Consider the following 16,464-nt stretch of genomic DNA (forward strand, 5'->3'; position numbering starts at 1 on the left):
TGCACTGAGCTCCAGTTTCTCCATGACTATTTGACCTCCCTGTCTCGTTTTGATCCTCTGTAATCCCAATCACATTTTTGTGCATGTATGTGTGCAGAATCACAGTCTAGCCAGCAAGTCATCACGCACGGACACACCATATTGGAGCTTCATGTCCTTTTTATTCGAGTTCTTGGGCAGCAGCAGCACCACCACCCAGGTCCCCTATATCTGGGGACAAGGCTGTGGCTGAGTGTGGGCATTGGGCACAGTTTGGTCACCCTGGGGCACACTGTGGTCATGGTGATGACTTTCCAGCGCAGCAGCCACACTAGCACAGTGATTTTTGCAGGTAGGACATATTCAGAAGCAGCTCCCTCATCAACAGCTGGAATTCGTTTGTGAGCAGCCAGAGGGAAAAAGCAAAAATAACACTGAAAACTGTCTTGAAAAGGAGGGGAAGCAGCAAATGACACAATGACTCTTGCAGAGAGACTGTAAACCACATGCTGGATGTGCCTGGCAACTGCTTCACACACGAACTCGTGTGTGTGAGCTGGTATCCTTCACCCAGCATATCCTGGAGTAGCCCAGTTTCAGCCCTGCACATAACAAAGCGGGCAAGGGATGAGTCAGTAATTCACATTACAAAATCAAGCATGAATCAATCAGATGGAGAAATCAATAGCACAGCAAACAATACTTGTGGTTAACTCCATATAGGATTTAATGGTTCTGCTTTTCCACTCTTTTTTTTTTTTTTTTTTTTTGCTTTTTAAAATTTTTTTCCCCTGAGCATGGAAGGCTTTTCAGGATTTCAGCTGTGGCTTGAGAAAGGCTCAGAAGTTATTAGGGCCAGTAATTCTTCTAAATCACCTGGCAGCAAAATAACAAATACCTTGATGTTGCTCTTAACATCCCATCAGGCTTATAATGAGGTATTTCAACACTGTCCCACTGTCATTCCAGGCTTCCACAAACCCAACCCAAAGTTCACACTCCACGTTTCAGCAGGTTTTGCAGCATGACAAACACATGGACTGCAAACAGTGGCCATTCCAGCTTCAGGGCAAACTCCTTGGGAGGCAAAGTACAAGTCTCATTGTGCCTCTGGTCACTCTGAGGCACCATGAGGCACCAAGGAAAGAGGAAAAGCTGCTGTACAACCCTGACAGCTAGGATCCAAGCATGCCATCAGACTGTCAGCCTTGCCCATAAGTTGTATTTCTGTATCTCTGAAACACCTAACATGAGAAGGTGAGACAGGAACACGCTAGTAAGCTGCTGCTTCCACAAGGCCTCCAACACCAGTTATTCTTTTCCCCTCCTATTTCTATCACAGGCAATTTGCTTACTCACCCACTGCCATGTTTCCAATTTTCTAGCGTGGGTTTTGGCCACAAAGGCCTTCTTTCCCTTTGTCATTTCTGTGTGCCATGCCAGCACACACATTATAAGGGAAGATGCCCCATCCAGGTGCTGGTCAGAACCTGGCAGAGGCAGGATGATCACTGCATCCTACAGACACTCCATGACAGACGTCAGTGTGCTGCTCAGGCTCTTTTCTCTCCTCTGAAGCTAGACTTTATTTAACCAGAAGCATTCCTTACCCCAGCCATGCAGATGCATGGTGACTTCTTTTTCCCTTCTCTTGAAGACATCCATGCTAAAACACACGTACCAAGGTTTCCAAGCAGAAGGCAGCCACTCTGAGGTAACACACAGCCTCTGCCACTCCCATCCCAGAGAAGGCCACACACATGCAGCAAGGGCATTAAGGGATTTCATACTCCTCTGAGCTATCAGAATTAACATCGGCACATTCAGCAGACAATGGAATGAGCCATTCCTGCTCTGGCGGGTTCTGTATTACCACAAAAACAGCTCCTAGCTATTCCCTTTCCTGAGCACCAGTAGATTTTAAAGATTTTTTTTTTTTCCAGCAATAGGAATCATTAACCCTCTTTCCAGCTGGTACTGGTATTAACATAGTTGCTGTTATGCTTCAGTTATAACAGCACCTATAAGTATAAGCCACGTATTTCTCTTAGCAAAATGTCTTCACAGAATAAACTTACTACATTTCATCTGGGATAGATACCAAAAATCACAGAGTGGCCTGGGTTGGAAGGGACTTCAAGGATCATGAATCTCCAACCCCCCCGCCACAGGCAGGGCTACCAATCAAAAAAGAAAAAGTATCCCTGCATTCAGCTGTGGCACAGAAGAAGAAACATGAGACAAGATGACACCATATCTTCCTGGAAAAAGAATTTACTGCACTGCAGAAATAGCAATGCATTGGTTCACAAGTGGAAGCGGAGCTCTTCCCAGTCTCAGACCCCTGACAGTGTGTCCGCTGCATTCAGCTTTAGATTCTCTCCTTTGATAAAGTCAGATAAGGGTTATGCCATATAGAGAATCTGACCTCCAACAGAAGATTTCAGAGATTCTGTGGCACCTACATACTTAATTGGAGACCACTGCAAAATAAATGCAGTGTCTCGTGCCTGTGGCCAACACATAGCAGGTGAGTAAGGCTGAACTGGGCTCAGAGAGCCAAGTAAACAAGGTCCTTGATCATTATGAAGGGGTCACAAAGAACAGCAGCCCAGCTGCTGAAAACAGTCCCAGCTGCAGCTCTGAGCACCTGGCTCTCCATTAATCTTGGTCGCGGCCCATTTTACCCGTCAGTCTCCGTCGCTGAGTCTTAGTGGTTCGCCTCATGGTGGGTTTCTGGATTTTCTTAAATGGACCTTGCCCACGTTGGGGTCGCTTTCCTTTCTTCTTTTTCCGGCTGTGCATGTGCAGCGTAGCAGTAAGAGAAGAGATCCTGGGGAGGATAGGAAGAGATAAATGTTTGTGCACCAAAGTGCACTGCAGAAAGGTGATACTAGAACAGCAGCAGGACAGCCCTGTGTGGCCCAACAGGAATGGACACAAGTAACTGCATGTCCCAGGGGAACTCCACTGTGATGGGCACCATACTGACAGGACAGGAGAAGGACTATACAAACAGTTCAGGGCAAAGCCCAACCTACACCACATCCACCTCACTCCACTGTTACCAGAGATCAATGTGATAGAAACAGACTGACAGAGGCAGGCTTCCAGACTGCCAGTGCCCTCTGCTGGCTCCTGTCCACCAGCACCTAAGCAGCACAGCATTCCCTCCCTGCAATCACACCACTGATCTGGAAACAAAAGATCCTCCTGATCTCACACTGCCCAGCAGCAAGTAGTTGAATGAACTTATACTTACTTTTCAGATAGGAAAGGGTTTCTGGACTTCTTGGGCATTGCTGTAGCAGGCTTGTTCACCACCTCTTCCCCCTTCTCTTCTTCTGAACCATCACTTTTTCCCTTAAAAGAAGGAACAAACACATCTTTATGAACACATTAAAATAAACAGTCTCACGATTCCAGTGTTTTTGCTACCTTCTTAGTTTCATTCCTATTTGCAAAACACAGTAACAGATCAACACTTTAAATTTTACACAAGCCTTGCTCAAGTCTCAAGGTTTTTGCTATTGCAGCCCTTCAGAAAATGACAAGCAGCAAGAAGTCCCACGTTCATCAATCCCAAGATCAACTTCAGCACTATCTTACTGGCCACATATATGAATTGGAAGTTTCAGCTTTTTCCTTCTATTAATTACTATTAAAGTCTCCTTAACCTGATTTTCAGATTAGAAGATGTCCTCAAAAGTGTAAAAAGTTAACTGATTAATACAGGACTTTTCCAAGGTGTTCAAAATCCACTCACAACTCATGAAGATCAGAAGGATTGCATCAGTCAGTACCACAGAACCTTTATGAAACAAACTTGAGACCTCAGTTAAAATCTGTTTTGAGAACAGAAGCAACCACAAGCGCAACCAAATGATTTATTTGTAGTCCAAGCATAGGTTCATGGAGAGCAGAATCCTTCCTCAGCCTAGCTGAACTGTTCATGGACAGGTCACAGAAAATCATGGAGGCCAGTCCATGCAGTGAAGCCTAAATTCTCATTACTGGTGTTGTACCTGGTTTTACAATACTGTGTTCTCCCTATCCAGATCTGTGGCACCTTCCACTAACATGAGGTTAATTAGCAACCAATTCCAGGGCGGCTGAGAAGAAAGCTGTTCAAGAATGACATTTCTTCCTCTAGTGACACAATGTAAGTTATGGAGAAATGTGAAAATTCAGTTTCCCCCTTCATCCTCGCTCCTAGCCAGCTGCAAGCCTTTTGGCATATTCATGGAGTGCCAATCTAACTAGCCCCAAGAACATTTATAGTTGATGCAATCAGACAGTCAGCAAGAGGCAGTACCTCAGAGGTGGTCAGTCCCAGCTGGCGTGCACCTGAGAGGTCCAGGTCACTGATGGTTGTGACTGTTACAATATGGTTTGGGTGGTCAATGTTCACTGACTCCGTCCGCGATGTCACCAAGTGCTCCAGTTCATCAAACTCATCTGGAAAGACAAAAATATCAGCTTTTCACAAAGTACACTCACAACAGCACCACGCAACACTAGATGCCTGGGGCAGAGTGGCTGGAAAACTGCATGAAGGAAAAGGATCTGGAGGTGTTGGTTAATGCCCAAATGAATAGTGTGCTCAGCTGGCCAAGACCAATAACATCTTGGCTTGTATCAGAAACAGCACAGTCAGCAGGAGCAGTGAGGTGACCACCTGCCTGTATTCAGTTCTGGTGAGGCTGCACCTCAAGTGCTGTGTTCAGTTTTATGCCTTTCACTACTAGAAATACAACGATGCTCTGGAGCATGTCTAGAGAATGACAATGGTGCTGTGAGGAGTCTGAAGCACAAGCGTGATGGTGATCGTCTGAGGGAACTGAGGTTGTTCAGTCTGGAGAAGAGGAGCTCAGAGGTACCTTATTACTTTCTACAACTATCTGAAAGAAGGCTGTGGCAGTGGGGGTTGGCCTCTTCTCCAGATAAAAGCAATAGGCAATTATAGGCAGTGGCTTCAAGTTGCACCACAGGAAGTTCAGGTTGGATATTATGGAAAATTTCTTAGCCAACAGAGTAGTGATGCATTGGAACAGGCTGCTCAAAGAGGTGGTGGAGTCACTGTCCCAGCAGGTATATAAGGAAAGGGCAGATGTATTACTTAGGAACATGGTTTAGTAGGCTATATTGGTAGTAGGTAGACAGTTGGACTAGATGATCTTACAGATCTCTTCCAACCTTAATGATTCTGTTTCCTGCACCATCATGCTGGGGGCAGGAGTTCCAGTCTTTACATGCAGGGTTAAGGCATGAAGGACAAGCTGCCTTTCCCAGGCAAGATCTCAATGCCTTGGAGATACCCTCCTGCATACTCCTTCCTGTCCAACCTGCCCAGTTTCCTTTCCCACAAGGGACAGGGGGCCCCCATTCAGCCCACTGCACAAGCTATTGCCCAGCTTCTCAGAGGGACACAAGAGGAATGAGGCAACATCCCTTTGGGGTAGGACCACTATTACAGCTATGTCTGCCCAGCCACAGGGGCTGTTCAGCTTGGTGCCTCTCACAGACAGTTAACTCCTCTGATATCCATTCTGCTGCAAAAGAGCCCAAACCCTACAGGCATAGAGCACGTACATACCAAGAGCTTCCTCCCGCTCGCGCAGCATCTTCAGGTACTCCTTGTGCCTCTGGGAGAGACAAACAGGTCACTACAGCACCCCTGCTGTTCCAAGTGTCCATTCCACCCCAATCCCTCCATCCACGAGGGTCTATTCCCCCCCTTAAGTGAGCGAAGGGGGGTGCGAGGACCCCAGGAAACAGTTGCTACGTGCCTGCCCCACAACCCTGACGTGGCAAAGGGTCTCTTGTCATCAGAAGGAGCTATACCTCCTCCTTCATCTTCCTCTGCTCCTCCTTCAGCTTCCTCTTGATCTCCTCCAGGGCCACCTTCCTCCGCTCCACCTTCCGTTTATGGAAGCCAGTCAGGTACTCCCTAAACACCAGGAACAGAGCAAAACCTCAGCTTCCAGCGACCCCATTCCCCACTCACTTTGCCACCTGGCACCCCTCGTAACCTCACCTCCGCCTCTCCTCATCAAAAGTCACCACCAGCCGTGATGCAGCGCTTCCAGACCCCTTCTTCTTCTTCCGACCCATGGCTAGCCCACGCTGCCGCCACTCCACTTCCGGCCAGACCCCTCTTCCGGTCCAAGGAGTCCCCGCCTCTTCCGGTCTCTCCATTTCCGGCTCCGCACAGCTCTGCCCTGTGGGAGGTGTGGCGCTGTGAGGGCCGTCCCCCGGCCGCCATTTTGTGCCTAGGCGCCTCTCTCATAAAAACATTATTTCTAAGTAGCGCGTCGTTGTGCGGTGGTGTCTGTGTTGTGCTACTTAGCCCTGGGAGGTGTGCGTGAGGATAGATCTCAGCTCTGAGGCTGTTTCCAAGATGCGGGAGCAGTTGTGGGGATTGGTCCCACTGCTGGCTGGCTGGGTTGGCTTTAGCTGAACTCTTGAACCTCTCATGACCTCCCGTCCTCGCTTTAATGAGTGTAACTCTTGTTTAGCAGCCAGCTGACTTTAGCGGAAGCTCCACAAGTGTTGTGAAGGAAAGCGTTGGCAGGGTCAACTCGCAGAGTGTGGCAAGAACTGCTGCCTCATCCCAGGTCACCTTGTCTTTATCAGCTCTCTGGCTACTGGGGTTCTTTTCCTGGCCAGTCCTCTTCCCCAGCAGAAATGCGGAAAAACCAGTTCTGTGGTTAATTACTGCACTTCCCTCCACGCCCATGGGTTCGGCTGCCTCCTCCTCCTCTTTTCTCCCAGCCTGGGTGCACTTCGGCCTCTTTGCCCCAGCCTGTTCCCTGCCGGCTCAGGTGCACCATTAGGCCTGCATATTCATTCCATTAATCTCAGGGCTTCTCCTGCCTTCCTGCAAGGCCTGCTGGTGGCTCCTTCTCCCTCAGGGTGCACTGCAAGTGCAGAAGACACAGGCACCTGCCTTGCCCAAGGGGGTGACAATTTGACACCATGGCTGGAGGTGATAAGAGCATGAAGGCCCTGAGGGAGGTGTGGAGAAGAGCAGAAAACTCACTGTGTGCAGACTGCGGGAAGCCGGGTGAGTCCCTGAGGGCTGGATCTTCTGAGGATGGGTCAGAAGAACGGACTGGGTTTGGTCTCTAGTAGCCATTGTGGCCAGCTCAGTGCCTTGGGGCGTATGAGAATGGGAAGGAGTGATGCTAGGGGATGGTTGTTGGAACCTGTGCAAAACCCAGCAGTATTGTATGAGTTGATTCCATCTGTCCAGGCTGTAGGGGGCCCCAGAAGTGGGGGAGAAGGGAAGACAAAGGAGATGCTGCCGCAGTGCTGGTGGAAAGAAGGAAAGGGATGCGGCAGCGCTGAAGCTGCAGCACTGTGGATTGCAGTAGTGTTGGTTCAGACACAAATCAAAGTCATGCCCAGTCAGGACCTGAGAGGAAAGTTCCCAGTGGAAACCTAACTGCTCCAGAAAAAAGGCATGATTCAGGAGGGCATTGTCTTGTCTCTGACTCAGCTCTGAACTGACAACTTGCCATGGACAACCTGGGAGGTTTCTTGTACTGAAGAGCTTATCCTCTCCAAAGGGTACTGGTTTGGAGTCTACCAGTACTGCTAAAAATGACCGTTGCACTTCTTCCAAAAGGAACGTGTGGGTTGTACCATCCAAGACAAATTAATTTGTCTAATTAGTACCACTTTACCTTCTTAAACTTTCCCCTGAGAATTCCGATTTTACAGTTGCTTTTCACTTCCTGAGCTAAATATATTGTGGGTTTGCTCTTTTGCACGAAACAGCTCCTGGAGTCTCAGATGATTCTTTACCCAAAGGGAGTTTGCAGAGCGCTTTGGAAGGTTCAAGTTAATAGAGATTCAGATTAAGCAGTTGAAGCAGGAGGAATGCAGCAGCATTATGCTTTTTCCAGACTGCCTTCTGTACGCTTGGTTAATTAGTCAGCTCAGCTGAAACCATGGTTACCAAGATCTCCATTTCTCAGTAATGCATTCTCATTTGAGGCATATCTCCCCAAGGAATTTACCACTTCTAGTCATACCTTCGCCCCTTTTTTATGCCCTCAGATCCTGACTGGGCATCCTCTACCTTGGGTGTCTTTATATGCCTTAGCTGCTCAGGAATTCACCGGAACATCCCTAGCATCAGCAAAGTCAAATCCCTGAAGATGGACCACTGGGATGATGCTCAGGTGCAGGTGAGAACTTTGTCCCACTAGTATGTTGGGGTTGGGTCTAGGTTGTACACCAACTCTTCTTTTGGCCTTTGGCCTCACAAAGTTGGAGATTAGTGTAACTTTGCTACGTGTGTGCAACTGGGGATAATTCCTCTTAAATTGCTGGGAGAGGGAGGATGTGCTTGCCTTGAGTGCCTGTTTGTGTCCTATTACTTTATGGCTGGCACAGATCTCTTGCATCATATCTTGCCAACATTCAGGGTCTTTATTGCTCATGGTTACTGATTTCTCACTTGCCAGCTCCATCTAGACACAACATGAGTCTACATCAAAGAGAAGGCACTAACTCTCTTTCTAACTGCAGTTTCTGGCCAAGCATGGGAATGCTGTGACTAAGGCCATGTATGAAGCTCACATCCCTATTTACTATTACCAGCCAACCTACAATGACTGCCAGTAAGTTGCTGCATACAAATGAAAAGGGGGAGGGCAGTTCTGGATTGCTGTAGTTTGTTTCTAAGCTACCTGTCACCTCTTCTTGCAGGGTGCTGAGAGAACAGTGGATACGGGCCAAATACGAACGGAAAGAGTTCACTGAGCTTGGAAAACAGCTGCTGTATACAGATGGTAAGAGCAGGGCATAACGTCAGAATTGCTGCCTGTTGCCTTTCCTGGAAGCTTTTGAGCACCGTGAGGAGAAAGCTCATCAGTGCTGCAAATCCCACAAGTACTCCCAAGTACCTGCCTGATAGGTACAGAGCATGGGCTTGGAGTTGTTTAAATTGCAGGAAGTGTAGTTAGGCACTGCTGTAAATTGTTTCCAAGCATGGTATTACCAACTGATGTTGCTCAAAACCATTTGCTTTGCTGGTGGATTCCTCTTGGGGGGATGTTCTTCAAACTGACCTTTCTGCTCCTAGGGGTGAAGGAAGGCATCCTCTGGAAGCGAGGTCGAGACAGCGGGCAGTTCCAACCCCGCAAGTTCCTGTTGTCAGAGAGGGAGGGATGTCTAAAGTATTTCACCAAGCAGGATGTGAGTATGGTGGTCAACTCAGGGCTATGGGTTATGGAAACTCTTCTATCTCTGTGAGATTTCCTTACTCATCCAGGCCAGAGATAGTAATACATCATAGAAGAGGGATTCCCTTCCAACTGCTGACATTTTCCCTGCATCTTCCCTTCATGCTTTTCCACATCCTTACCTCTTCAACAGTTTTTTTTGCTCATGGCAGGGAAGCAATGGCACTTCCATGAGACTCCTCTTTTCTTGTCTCACTGGTGAATCTCAGAGTGCAGGACTGAGATACAGTCCTGCAATCTCACTGCTGATCGAAATGTTGATCTTTCATTTCATTCTAGTCCATTTGCCTGGCTGTACAACCATGTGCTGTCCTTGGAACCAACCTCACCTTACTGTGAACTAAGTTGCCAAAAACCCTTTATTTTAAGTAGGGCTTTTCTGCTAGTTTGTCTCCCTGAAATAAATGGGACAAATGCTAGTATACTGCCACAAGTGAGGGAATGGCTTAGGGTAGGGAGGGCTAGGTGTAAAGTCTTTCCTTTTGGGGCCAGTTAGCCTTTAGACCAGGTCAGCTGTAAAGTCAGACTTTCAGCACTTTTAGCATCTCACTGGTTGTCCCAGAGTAGGCACAGCTCAAATTTAGACTGGAGGGGCTGAGCCATTATTTGGGCATGCCACATAGCAAAGAGAATGTGTACAACAACTGTTTCGATGGGAAGGGGCAGTTACTACATTTTTAAGACCTTCTAACCCTGCTTTATCCTACTAAGTCAGTCACTTAGATTGCTTTTCCACTAGAATTGCTCATGCATGATCAATGCCATTCTGTTCTCAGGCCAAAGAACCCAAAATCAATGTCAAAATAGATGTCATCAATGCTACATTCCAACCAGAGAAGATTGGGAACCCCAATGGCTTGCAGATCACCTATCTCAAAGACAACAAGACTCGGAATATATTTGTCTACCATAAAAGTGGAAAGGTATATTGTTTAGCATCATACTGCAAAGACATTGAGCTCATTGGAGAATTAACTGATACCGAGTAGTCTGAGGAATGAGTTGGGATAGAAGGTGTGTGCATGTGTGGGAATTGCTGTAGATAAACAGGTTGAGAATTCTGGACTGTGACAGAGTTTTGCTGCAGGGAGCAGAGCAAGAGCACTGGCTGAGTGGGTTTTTGTGGGAGGAGCTGCTGCAGAAGGTGTGCAGATGTACTGCCTGTGCTGTCTGTATGTGTGTGTGAGGCTGAGGCCCGGAGAATGGAAAGCTGGCTGTTTTTGCAGCTGACATAATGTTAGGGTGCAGCTGGATGAATTTGAGTGTCTCACTATGGCTGTCCCTAAGCTTTCTGTTCTCTCCTGTTTTATTTTCAGGAGGTAGTGGACTGGTTCAATGCCATTCGGTCCGTGCAGTTCCATTATCTGAAGGTAGCATTTCCCATAGCCAGCGATAATGAGGTAAGGCAGCACTAGAGTGCAGTGCTGAGTCTCTTGCTGATGTTCGGTTGCTCTGATAAAAGAGCCCATTAGTTATTATTAGATCCCCAGGCACAGAAGTGGAAATTGCAGTGTTTAGATAGAGAAATGAGAAAGTGTGCATACAGGAGCCTGGGATGGCAGAGAGCAGCTCATTTCTCCTATTTCTGGGCACGCTGGAGACCAAAGTGACTCCTGGCTAAGGCAGTTCTACAAACATGAATTTAAAAGGGAGCTGAATTTGGGCAAACAGAAGGAAGGCCATGGGGTTGAAAGTGAACAGCAAAGCAACGTTGCTAAGTGAATGTTACTCTTAACTTTTTGTCAGATTAAAAGCCGGCTGACAAGAAACTTCTTGAAGGAAGGATACATGGAGAAGACAGGTCCCAAGGTGAGCTGCTTGTGGGTGAAGAAATCTAACAGGAACCTGCCAGAGAGCCATTGATTTTCCATACTCCATTTTTTTTTTCCCAGTTTCCCCATCTCTCCCCCCTATTCTTTTGACACTACAGTGGGACTGAAAAATTGCTTTCTGTTCCTCGCTCTCAGCTTAAAGGGAGAAAGAAGGCTGCTATTAAGGCAGGGGCTTGGTTCAAGCAGTTGTGATGAATTTTGGGCATCCATTCGCACTGCTCACGGCAGAGGGCACTGTCACCTTACGTATGTCACCTCTTCCCTTTACAGCAGAGAGAGGCTTTTAAGAAGCGTTGGTTCACACTGGATCACCGCAGACTCATGTACTTCAAGGACCCTTTGGTGAGGGCGAGATCCGACCTCTGACAGCTGTAGGCAACAGTGCTGAGGGCAGGGTCAGCACTGAGTCTTGCTTCTTTGCTTTGCTCTGTTGTAAGGGAGGCTTGTGGGTTTCCCAGTGGCTCTGTATGGACTCTAGGTCTTCCCCTTTCCATCCCACTTTGTTCATCCTACACTTTCTTTGTTCGCTTACTGCCTGCAAACAATGGGAACAGGGAAGGTTGTGGTGTAAAGGTCGTGGTGTCAAGGGGAATACCATGGAAGGTGTTGATGGAGAGGCAGATGCAGCTTTCCCTCTCTCAGACCTCTTGAGATCTGTTCTCCTAAATTTTCCTTTCAGTCACTGTCTTTGGGCATAGCCTCCCAGTTCTTAATCTCCTGAACAGCTTCAGGTCTTTTTGCTGCTACCTCTTTGATCCTTACCCATTCTCCTGCTGCCCATAGGAGCACTGCTATTATTAGTTGGTTCTTCCTGGGTACTGTTAATCCCTCTCTTTCCCTCTGGATGTGCAGGATGCATTTGCTAAGGGTGAGGTGTTTGTGGGCAGCAGAGAGAATGGCTATAGCGTCCAGAAGGGATTGCCTTCAGGGACACAAGGCAACTTCTCTTGGCCCTATGGCATCACCATTGTCACGCCTGACCGAGAATACCTCTTCACGTGTGAGACAGAGGCTGACCAGCTGGACTGGATCACAGCTTTCACAAGCATCATCAACCAGGCCATGACACCACAGGAATATGCTAGTAAGTGCTTGGATGATGTTTCTTTCTCCTCTTGTTGCTCTGCCACAGAGTATTGCCCTAAAGCACTGCCTTTTTTCTTCTCTACAGTTGAAGCCTACTTCAAGTTTAAATCATAGAAAGCTGGGCAGGAACCTTGCTGTAACTTAACTCCACCTGGTCCTGTTGGGTGGGCTGTCAGAAGAGGAGAGAAGATTGATGTCGGAGAAACACAGTGCTCTTGCAGCCTACTCTTTGAAGCACTTTTTTTTTTTTTTTTCTCTCCAAGAACAATCTTCTTTTTAAGCTGCTTCAAGTCCAAGACTCTGTGAGACTGAATCCTCAGTGCAAACTGTCAGTGGTAAACTGCTGTGATCTGACTGGATGTTGACAGGCCTTGCCTGTTGATAGGGCCTCAAAAACTTAGCACTTGCTGTGATGGACATGGGACCTAGCATCACATTTGCAGAAAACTGTGGGTGGCCTTATGCAAGAATGCACAAGGTTTAACCTTGTACAAGAAAACAGCTGCTTTACTGGAGATAATGCTCAGTTGGCTGTAGAGGCTGCTGGACTAGGAGAGACTTTCATTACAAGAAGTGGCTTCTCTGCTGGTGACAGAGATGTGAAACATCTGGTTATTTAATCATCTAGAGCTACAGTTGAAAAAGGTCGTGTAAAAGATTTAATCTAGCAGTCGTGTGAGATGTGTTTCTTCCCATCTATATGGGCTTGAGAGCTTCAGACCATGTTTGTATGGAGATCATTTTCTGATTGCTCCTGAGCTCAGAAACAGCAGTTATGTATGTATATGTAAATGGACAGTGTACATGTGTGCATAAGAAAAAAGTGGTAAGAGATGAAATACTGCCCTAGAGAAGATATTGTGAGGGACATTCATGTTATTGAAGTTCAGCTGTCAGATTTGAGTCTCTGTAGTTAAACCAATGGAGAGAGGCTGGCTCCTGCAGTGAGCAGTCAATAGCATGTCTTCTACAGACTTCAGACACACTGTTGAATCTAATACAGCCTAGGGGTTGATGTCTGAAGTTAGGAATACAGGAGTATCTACCACCCTATTCTCTGGATGTCAAAGTCCTGGCACTTGCTTTCTGACCTGTACATTACATATGTATATGTAATTTACATATACATTTATGCAGTAGTGTATAAGGGAAGTCTTATGCATGTCTCTCTCAGACAAACGAGGCTCGGATGTGGGGAAAGGAGAGCAGGGCAGTGCTTGGCACAAAGAGCCTTGCAGAACAAATGTCATATTGTGATACTCCAGTAGAAGGCAGTGCTGCCCCACACACTTCTGCTTCCTGGTCTTGTGAGGCAGGTGAAGGGAATCTTAAAGGAGGAGGAGGGTGGCCTTTGGAGAGAAGAAGGAAGGAGTGGAACTGAAATAAATAGCCCCTTGATCTTTAGGAGCTTGATGGTTACTAATGACAAGGGTGGGAGAGTGTCTGGCTATAAGAATGGGAGATCTTTAGTGGTCTGTGGGGGTCTTTGATAGCAAGACTAGGGACTAAATGCATTGACTACACCTCAGGAGGTCTTTGGCCATGAGTGCGGGGCAGGCCCTCTTACCCTAGCTTAGCTAAGGGTCAGAGGGCAGCATCAGTTTTTTTCAGTTTTTAGGGCTGATCCTTGTTTCTCTCTTAAAGCTTCAATTGTTTTTCCCTCCTGCCAGACTCAGAAGTCTTATCTTTCATTAAATCTTCCTTCAAAGGAGGAAAACTGAGCAAGAGGGAATGGGGAAAAGAAAGGGAGTAAAGAAAAAGGAGGAGAGAAGGAAGAAGGCAGTGGGGAAGAAGGAATGTATCATCTAAAACAGGAGCTCCCCTTGGATCCTCAGCTGGTGACTAGCAGCTCAGTACAAATTGGGACCACATTCACACCTGTGTGTGAAGCTGAGTCAGATGCATTCCTGTGCAGTGGGCAAGGCAGCTCTCTAGGGCTGGGTTGGGGGGACACTTACCCAGCAGCAGAGCTGAGAGAACACCGAGACTTGAGGGAAGGAGGAATGCACTTGTCCATAGAGTCTGCTGATTTTCTGCCCAGCGAATACTGGAGGAGCAACAAGTGAAGAAGCTGGTGAAGAAGACAGACATTTCCTCTTCTCTGGCAGACATTTCTTTGCACCTATCAGTCTTGAAGGGGAGGAGGTGTCCCTTTTTCAGCGTGAGAAAAACCAGCAGACGGCACTTGTGGTGAACAAGATTGGCAAAATAGACTGGATGGCTGGAGGTGAGGAATAGACTTCTCTGGAGACTTAGGTTTGCTGAGTTTGTGCCGTTCATCCCTTCCTTGGCTGCTTTTGTTAGAAGTAGCTGTGTCAGCAGGCAGGGAAGGCAGGAGGAAGGAGAGGGTCTCCAGCAGCCTGACTGCTCTTTCACTGCATCCCCAAAGATGTCTTGCAACTCTTCCCTCATCAGTGTAACGCCTGGAGAGGACCCTGAGGGTGGCAGCTTCTTAGAGGAAAGCAGCGGTGAGGATGACATCAGCAGCGTTCTAGGAGGGGACAGCTCGGTGACAGGGCCGCTGGGCACAGTGCTGCTGCTCATGTGCCTCGTTGGGATGGTGGGGAACATCTACACGGTGCTGGTGGCCTCTGGCAAAGTGGCAGGCCGCTCAGCAGGCTCCTTGGGGGTCTATGTGATCAACCTCGCCCTGGCTGACCTCCTGTACCTCACCACCATCCCGTTCGTGGTCTGCACCTACTTCACCCATGACTGGTTCTTTGGAGATGTGGGCTGCAAACTTTTGTTCAGCTTGGACCTCCTCACTATGCATGCCAGCATTTTCCTCCTGACCGCCATGAGCCTGGAGAGGTACTGGGCAGTAACCAAGCCGCTGCGGGCCAGGCGGGCTGGCAGCGCTTATCGCAAGCCAGCCAGTGCCATCCTCTGGCTCCTTGCCTTCCTGCTTACGGCCCCCATGATGGCAATGACCCAATTGCGGGAGGGCGATGGTCCCAACAAGCGCATCTGCATCCCCACGTGGACGCCAGCAGCCTTCCGGCTCTACTTGACGGTGCTCTTTGCCACCAGCGTCCTGGTGCCCGGTGTGGTGCTGATCATTGTCTACACTCTCCTGGCCCGGGTGTACCGCTCTTCCACCTGGCACCCAGGACTGTCAGTGGCCGGCCGGGCTCCCTCCCAGCGTCTCTCCTCCAGGATCTCTGCCATTGTAGTGGCTTACTGGGCCTGCTTCCTCCCCTTCTGGGGCTGGCAACTGGCTGGGCTATACCAGCATGAGGGCATAGGCATGGGCCCCACTGCCCAGGCCTATCTTAACTTTGGTGTCACTTGCCTCGCCTATGGCAACAGCTGTATCAATCCCTTCCTTTATACCCTGCTAGCCAGTAGCTACCGCCGGCATCCCAAATGCACTAGGAGGCTGTAGCACCCTCCTGGCTTTTGTGTAAATGTTGGGGCTCATGGCGAATAGCAGGGGGAGCCCTGGGTGATAAGCAGTGCCCTGAGTGAGGGATATCTCCCAGGCTTTTGTGAGGGTTGAGTAATGAAATAAAAGTGTTGTCTTATGTGCTGTCTTGTGGTGTGTTCCATCCTTGTCATCAATCTGGCATGTTCTCCTTCATGCCTTTTGCAAAACTGCTTGAGGGTGATCTTCCCAGGGATCCCAGTTCTAGCGTGTGTGAGGAATCCTCCAGCCTTCACGCTATGCAAGGCCAGAGTGGGTGAAGGGGTGTAGTCAGCTTCTATATGCCTTAATTATATCTCCAAGGAGCCCAACCGCCCTCACCGCCTCTCTGGCAACGGACAGAGCTGTAACAAAGCCCAGACAACAGTGACTCACAAATATCATGGGAGCAGTGAGTCACTTGAAGAAGCAGCCACGCTAGCGGGAGACCTGAATAAGATTCATCCCCAGCCTGTGGTGAAAATTTCATTCAATTTCCTTCCCCTCACTCTCACCAATATTTTTGAAGAATCTTTCTGAAAAATGAATCCCAAATGCAGCTTGAAGACACTGTGCTATGTGTGAGGTTGCCCTTCGTAAGAGTTCATTAAAGGGCCTATCACCAGCACTGTGTCCCTGCTGTGGTCAAGGACATCCCCAGCCCTCTGTCCTGCTGAATTACCCCAGGTTGTGACAAATTCAGTTACATAAACTGAGCCAGGTCTTACATCTTGAGTCCATCCAGCCCAGCACAGCTCAATTCCATACAGCTAAACTTTCTTATTCCCAGACAAGACAACCTTACCCATATCACCCCATGGAAAGAACACTGCCCATGCAGTGTCTGTGCACAGGGTGGCAATACTAGATGCTGTTCTTACTGTCACAGACGTAGCCTTAAAGACCAGGC

At 48.1% G+C, this 16,464-nt stretch overlaps 3 protein-coding genes across 5 annotated transcripts; 2 read left to right on the forward strand and 1 right to left on the reverse strand.

The window, feature by feature from the left end:
• Window positions 1-141: 141 nt before the first annotated feature.
• On the reverse strand, window positions 142-6,175 carry NOL12 (nucleolar protein 12). Its single transcript, XM_031600140.2, has 6 exons — window positions 6,017-6,175; window positions 5,824-5,929; window positions 5,576-5,624; window positions 4,295-4,437; window positions 3,242-3,342; window positions 142-2,812 (listed from the first exon to the last, which is right to left on the reverse strand). Exons 1-6 carry the CDS (start codon window positions 6,091-6,093, stop codon window positions 2,641-2,643), a joined length of 648 nt encoding a protein of 215 aa, XP_031456000.2. The 5' UTR covers window positions 6,094-6,175; the 3' UTR covers window positions 142-2,640.
• Window positions 6,176-6,817: 642 nt separating this feature from the next.
• Window positions 6,818-14,499, forward strand: LOC116233323 (arf-GAP with dual PH domain-containing protein 1-like). 3 transcript variants are annotated; one of them, XM_031600138.2, is made up of 11 exons: window positions 6,818-7,045; window positions 8,044-8,174; window positions 8,518-8,609; window positions 8,698-8,780; window positions 9,074-9,186; window positions 10,010-10,156; window positions 10,550-10,633; window positions 10,980-11,042; window positions 11,336-11,407; window positions 11,918-12,149; window positions 12,237-14,499. In XM_031600138.2, exons 1-11 carry the CDS (start codon window positions 6,958-6,960, stop codon window positions 12,263-12,265), a joined length of 1,134 nt encoding a protein of 377 aa, XP_031455998.1. In that variant the 5' UTR covers window positions 6,818-6,957; the 3' UTR covers window positions 12,266-14,499. The 3 variants fall into 3 exon arrangements, with proteins under 3 accessions (XP_031455998.1, XP_089998598.1, XP_089998591.1); XM_090142472.1 differs by lacking the exon at window positions 11,336-11,407; XM_090142465.1 differs by having other exon boundaries at window positions 11,918-12,265.
• A 4-nt stretch (window positions 14,500-14,503) lies between these two features.
• Window positions 14,504-16,399, forward strand: LOC116233324 (urotensin-2 receptor-like). The gene has a single exon (XM_031600139.2). It carries the CDS (start codon window positions 14,541-14,543, stop codon window positions 15,534-15,536), a length of 996 nt encoding a protein of 331 aa, XP_031455999.1. The 5' UTR covers window positions 14,504-14,540; the 3' UTR covers window positions 15,537-16,399.
• The last annotated feature ends 65 nt before the right edge of the window (window positions 16,400-16,464 follow it).

This window comes from Phasianus colchicus, chromosome 1 (genome assembly GCF_987193195.1).
Source record: "Phasianus colchicus chromosome 1, bPhaCol1.hap1.1, whole genome shotgun sequence".
Classification (NCBI taxonomy): Eukaryota; Metazoa; Chordata; class Aves; order Galliformes; family Phasianidae; genus Phasianus; species Phasianus colchicus.